At 40.6% G+C, this 6,904-nt stretch overlaps 1 protein-coding gene across 3 annotated transcripts in view; it reads left to right on the plus strand.

Annotated features, from left to right (window-relative positions):
• The window catches only part of TLN2 (talin 2), a 169,446-nt gene extending 162,976 nt beyond the window's left edge, over positions 1–6,470 (plus strand). For all 3 annotated transcript variants that reach the window (XM_075273793.1, XM_075273794.1, XM_075273795.1), the window contains 4 exons: positions 3,644–3,706; positions 4,417–4,599; positions 4,894–5,019; positions 5,857–6,470. In XM_075273793.1, coding sequence (XP_075129894.1) covers positions 3,644–3,706; positions 4,417–4,599; positions 4,894–5,019; positions 5,857–5,985 — 501 coding nt within the window. In that variant the 3' untranslated portion in view covers positions 5,986–6,470. The remainder of the gene's footprint in view (positions 1–3,643; positions 3,707–4,416; positions 4,600–4,893; positions 5,020–5,856) is intronic.
• Positions 6,471–6,904: the final 434 nt, after the last annotated feature.

Raw genomic sequence — 6,904 nt, forward strand, 5'->3', positions numbered from 1 at the left:
TATTCCCAATATATTCTTTGAATTCCCAGTCAGACAATGGCACTGTATACCAGTAGTAAAAATTGTGGGTGCACGTAACCCCAATATATTCTTTGAATTACCAGTCAGACACTGGCACTATATGGCAGTAGCAAGAAATGAGGGTATTTGTATTCCCAATATATTCTTTGAATTCCCAGTCAGACAATGGCACTGTATACCAGTAGTAAAAATTGTGGGTGCACGTAACCCCAATATATTCTTTGAATTACCAGTCAGAAACTGGCACTATATGGCAGTAGCAAGAAATGAGGGTATTTATAACCCCAATATATTCTTTGAATTCCCAGTCAGACAATGGCACTGTATACCAGTAGTAAAAATTGTGGGTGCACGTAACCCCAATATATTCTTTGAATTACCAGTCAGAAACTGGCACTATATGGCAGTAGCAAGAAATGAGGGTATTTATAACCCCAATATATTCTTTGAATTCCCAGTCAGACAATGGCACTGTATACCAGTAGTAAAAATTGTGGGTGCACGTAACCCCAATATATTCTTTGAATTACCAGTCAGAAACTGGCACTATATGGCAGTAGCAAGAAATGAGGGTATTTGTATTCCCAATATACTCTTTGAATTCCCAGTCAGACAATGGCACTGTATACCAGTAGTAAAAATTGTGGGTGCACGTAACCCCAATATATTCTTTGAATTCCCAGTCAGAAACTGGCACTATATGGCAGTAGCAAGAAATGAGGGTATTTGTATTCCCAATATATTCTTTGAATTCCCAGTCAGACAATGGCACTGTATACCAGTAGTAAAAATTGTGGGTGCACGTAACCCCAATATATTCTTTGAATTACCAGTCAGACACTGGCACTATATGGCAGTAGCAAGAAATGAGGGTATTTGTATTCCCAATATATTCTTTGAATTCCCAGTCAGACAATGGCACTGTATACCAGTAGTAAAAATTGTGGGTGCACGTAACCCCAATATATTCTTTGAATTCCCAGTCAGACACTGGCACTATATGGCAGTAGCAAGAAATGAGGGTATTTGTATTCCCAATATATTCTTTGAATTCCCAGTCAGACAATGGCACTGTATACCAGTAGTAAAAATTGTGGGTGCACGTAACCCCAATATATTCTTTGAATTACCAGTCAGACACTGGCACTATATGGCAGTAGCAAGAAATGAGGGTATTTGTATTCCCAATATATTCTTTGAATTCCCAGTCAGACAATGGCACTGTATACCAGTAGTAAAAATTGTGGGTGCACGTAACCCCAATATATTCTTTGAATTCCCAGTCAGACACTGGCACTATATGGCAGTAGCAAGAAATGAGGGTATTTGTATTCCCAATATATTCTTTGAATTCCCAGTCAGACAATGGCACTGTATACCAGTAGTAAAAATTGTGGGTGCACGTAACCCCAATATATTCTTTGAATTACCAGTCAGACACTGGCACTATATGGCAGTAGCAAGAAATGAGGGTATTTGTATTCCCAATATATTCTTTGAATTCCCAGTCAGACAATGGCACTGTATACCAGTAGTAAAAATTGTGGGTGCACGTAACCCCAATATATTCTTTGAATTCCCAGTCAGACACTGGCACTATATGGCAGTAGCAAGAAATGAGGGTATTTGTATTCCCAATATATTCTTTGAATTCCCAGTCAGACAATGGCACTGTATACCAGTAGTAAAAATTGTGGGTGCACGTAACCCCAATATATTCTTTGAATTACCAGTCAGACACTGGCACTATATGGCAGTAGCAAGAAATGAGGGTATTTGTATTCCCAATATATTCTTTGAATTCCCAGTCAGACAATTGCACTGTATACCAGTAGTAAAAATTGTGGGTGCACGTAACCCCAATATATTCTTTGAATTCCCAGTCAGACACTGGCACTATATGGCAGTAGCAAGAAATGAGGGTATTTGTATTCCCAATATATTCTTTGAATTCCCAGTCAGACAATGGCACTGTATACCAGTAGTAAAAATTGTGGGTGCACGTAACCCCAATATATTCTTTGAATTCCCAGTCAGACACTGGCACTATATGGCAGTAGCAAGAAATGAGGGTATTTGTATTCCCAATATATTCTTTGAATTCCCAGTCAGACAATGGCACTGTATACCAGTAGTAAAAATTGTGGGTGTATATAGCCCCAATTCTATTGCTAGGGGACTTGCAGGGTATTTCTGGGGTGAAGGTGGGGGGGCACACCGTTGGAACGGGTATCGGGGTATATATCGGGTATACGGGAATACACTGACAGTGTATTCCATTCAGGATCCTGGGAAAGCTGGGTTGCGGCGATTGAGCCCGTCAGTGCCACGTTACACTGACAAGCTTCTCCCTGGAATTTAGCTCTTACAAGAGCTGTTGGTTGTCTTCTCCTTCCTATCCTAGCCTGTCCCTGCCTACCCAGAATCTAAGCCCTAGCTAGCTGGACGGAAACCTCCGTCCTCGGTGAATTGCAAGCTCAGAATGACGCGAAGCTGGGCGTCGCTGTTCTTTTAAATTAGAGGTCACATGTTTTCGGCAGCCAATGGGTTTTGCCTACTTTTTTCAACGTCACCGGTGTCGTAGTTCCTGTCCCACCTACCCTGCGCTGTTATTGGAGCAAAAAAGGCGCCAGGGAAGGTGGGAGGGGAATCGAGTAATGGCGCACTTTACCACGCGGTGTTCGATTCGATTCAAACATGCCGAACAGCCTAATATCCGATCGAACATGAGTTCGATAGAACACTGTTCGCTCATCTCTAATCAGAGGTTATTGCTGGAGAAGAATGTAGAGCAGGATGAGATCTATAGTGCTAAATGTCAAAGATCTAGTCATGTCAACCAAATAATAGCCTTCTTAACTACCCGTTCTTCTGTTTAAAGTATCAGCTGAATGGGAACTACCTCTTACACATAATGGAACAAGACAAGTCACTGCTACATCTTGAGCAGTAGAATTTTTTTTTTTATTTTTTTTTTTTTATTAGTGGACAGATAAACTAATAAATATGTACTAGAATTCTGGTGTAATTTGACACTTAACAGTTTATATACTTATAGCATGTAGTTAAAGGGGTGTGGATTAGTATGCTTTGGAAGACTAGATAGTCTACAAGTAGGCCAGATTTTCAAACAGCAATAGACACTTTAGAAAATCTGGTGCAATTTAAGATTGTTTGGTCTTTGCACTGTCTAAAAGTTACAGTTTTAGGCCTTTAGCACACGACCGTGTGCTTCTATCCATGAATTAAAGACAAGGGCGGCACACGAGGAAGAAACGGATGCACCCGTGTACCGCCTGTGCCCTGGCCATCCTTCTGTGGCCCCTTTCATTAAATGAATCAGAGCCACGGAAGCAAGGGCCACAAAACAGGACAGGAATAGGTCCAGTTCTATATTTTGTGGCCCGGACTCTCGGCCTGCACACTTGACCATGTAATTCACGGTCATGTGATGTGTATGGACCCATAGAAATGAATATAAAGTACACAGATAGCACACTGATCACGGCTGTGGTTTCTGCAAGAGTCCTTAGGTTATGTGCTCCCATGGAATAAGGTTTACAGAGTTCCATCCATGGTCATTACTCAACAACATTATTTCATTTCTTTCTTTGTGTTGCAGGTTGGCGCAATTGCTGCTAATGCAGCTGATGATGGGCAGTGGTCCCAGGGACTAATTTCTGCTGTAAGTATATTGTTTTTTTCATCCATATACTCTCTCTATTGCTTAATGCCACATAGAACATTGCTTCCCCTTTGAGTTGCTCTCCTGAAATACATATATATTTACTTGCTTCAATAGAATATTACCTGAAATGCCTTAAACTAATGAAACTCCATATAAGCTACCATTGATGTTTAATATTTTTTCTACTTACCAGCATCATTGTAAGGGTGAAAAAACTTGCAGCACCTTCAAAAGTTTTAATATTTATGGATTATTGGCACCAGCCAATGGTCAATAAATGAAAATGCTGGTAGTGTGACCAGAGACTCTGCTTGTGTCTTCACCCTGATACTGCATTTTCCCTCTAATCTTAACACCATTAACTGTATGGAGCACTGTTTGGTGCAACTCCCTGCACTTGTCAACCATGAAATCTAAGTACCTTCTAACAATGCATCAAGCATCATAGCTAACCAAAAAAAAAAAAAAGTCACCATGCATTACAAAAACGCAAGGGCAGAAGATAGTCCTCCTGTCCTTGCCAACCAACCAACTTCCAATTTAGATTGTAAGCTTTGTGATACTAAACATGAATAACCTATTAAACAATATTCTGTAGCGGATGTAGCGCCACTAACATTGTATAGGTTGCATAGACTGCAGCTGTCCTACACTGCAGACAAAGATTTCCTTTTGCTAGACATTTGGCCACTGTTGACTTCTTCTAGGCCAGGATGGTGGCCGCGGCAACAAGCAACTTGTGTGAATCGGCTAACGCCTCAGTACAAGGCCACGCCAGTGAGGAGAAACTGATCTCCTCTGCCAAGCAAGTAGCAGCATCCACTGCCCAACTTCTGGTCGCCTGCAAGGTGAAAGCTGACCAAGACTCGGAAGCCATGAGAAGACTCCAGGTAGTTTGCTTAAATCTGCATTGGATTGGGCCTGATTGTCACACACAACATGGATCCTTCTATTAACAATAGATGTAATAGTATGATTAGATTATCAATGCTATAAATACAGCAAAGCTCACAATGGAATTGGGGAAGCACATTCATTTCATGATTTATTTTTTGGTTGTGATAAACTGGCTAAGCCTTTTTCTTTTTTTTTTCTTTTAACCTGCACTTTCCTTTCTGTTGCCTTCATTGTTTACCTGTTTTCCTACTTTATATTCTTTCCGTACCTGACCTTTTCCTGTACAGGCTGCCGGCAATGCTGTGAAGCGAGCATCGGATAACCTGGTCAGGGCAGCCCAAAAAGCTGCCTTCAGTAAAGCAGAAGAGGATGATGTTGTCGTAAAGACAAAATTTGTAGGTGGAATTGCACAGGTTAGTAAAAACGACACAATTCTGTCTACAGTGGACTTGGATCTTAGGCAAGAATGTGAACATATACATTACAATAGGCAGAATTTATTAAGCATTAACCCATTTATGCCTTAAGTTCCATTAATGGAACTGAACAATATATAACCTCCGGCATAAATGGGTTAAAGGAGGTTTCTGGACTTATTAGGATAGGTCATCAATTAAAGATCGGCAGGGGTCTGACACTCAGGGCTCCAGCTGATCAACTGTATAAAGTGGTTGCAGTGTTTGGGCGAGTGCTTCAGCCTCTTCAGTACTTAATAAGCACAGCTTTGTATATATTTGTGCAATAGCTGTGCTTGGCGTCTCAGCTCAACCCATTCACTTCAATGGAACTGAGCTTCAATCTGGTCATATGATCGATTATGTGATCTCACATGCATGGCCTGTGAAGAGGAAGTGACACTCAGGGAGAGCCACTGCCATGAAAAACAGCTAACCCACAGGAGTCCTGAGTGTGGAATCATCAATTGTTGACCTATCCTAAGAAAATCCGTTTAAAAGTCTCAGAAAACCCCTTTAAGGTTTAGTTTGCTTCAGTACTGTCCTTGCTATCAAAAATGATGGAATCCTGATGCATCTCATTATAGTTAGAGCACTATTCATAGCGCTATTATTATCAGAAACCTTAATGGGTTATTGTGGTAGTAACAAGTTATTCTAGATTGATGGGAGTCCGACCCCTACTGATCACATCTACCATGTATTGTTTATTTAATACATAGTGGGTAACATGTCATAGACAGAATAGCAAAGCCTAAGATTAAATATAATCATTTTTGGCAAAATTCCTCACAGATCATTGCAGCTCAAGAGGAAATGCTGAAAAAGGAAAGAGAGCTGGAAGAAGCACGTAAGAAACTGGCCCAAATCCGTCAACAACAGTATAAGTTCCTTCCGTCCGCCCTAAGAGAGGAGGATAGCTAGTGATTCTTCCTGTCTTCAGACTTGGAACCAGTCTACTCTGCAGGAGGAAGGGACAAAAGTTTACTGTAGCTGGAAGCCTCCCTCCTTGTCTCCCACTGGAAACCACTAAAACCACTATATCATGGAGGGGGTAGTGCGAGTGTCACACTCCGAAGACAAGCAGTATTATTTCCCAAGGTGGACATACACAATTATATAAATAAAGTATATATAAAAGTTATACATAGCAGCGGGGGGTCTAAGAGACTGTGACCTAGGGCACAGCCCCTCCTGCAATAACATGTGTGCTTTTAAAGATTGTCTCCCTTTTCATGTAACCACTCATGTTGCAGGTGTCTGCAATGCAGAGTAAAGCATAAAGTTGGTTAAAATGATGACCTTTATTTTCTAGTATGTTTTACAATTTGGTCAATGGATCAACTATGTACCCTGAAATGATGTACACAAAGCCTGTTGGGAATTAAAGGCACTTGTAATTAAGCAGCGACGTGTGCGGTGATGTGTTTATTACAGCGGAGGGCAGAAAATGGTCAGTGGACATGTCTGGCTCAGGGATCACAGTACTGTAGAAGTAAATTGTAGCGCATTCCACCAATATTTCCATTAAAATATTTCATATTCAATTAATTTCATATTCATTTGTTTAATATTTCATATTCATGTGTTTATTACAGCAAAGGGCAGAAAATGGTCGCAGGACATGTCTGGCTCAGGGATCACAGTGCTGTAGAAGTAAATCGTAGCGCATGCCACCAATATTTCCATTAAAATAATATTTCATAATGTAAAGTCCAAATGAACGATTAGTAAAAATAATATATGTAGTGTTACTGAAAAGGCCTGGCCGACCCTGTCCACATTGTCGCACAAGTAGTTGAGCAGATTCATACATAATTTTGTAGGAAAGCATTTAGTATAG

This window comes from Leptodactylus fuscus, chromosome 5 (genome assembly GCF_031893055.1).
Source record: "Leptodactylus fuscus isolate aLepFus1 chromosome 5, aLepFus1.hap2, whole genome shotgun sequence".
Lineage (NCBI taxonomy): Eukaryota > Metazoa > Chordata > Amphibia > Anura > Leptodactylidae > Leptodactylus > Leptodactylus fuscus.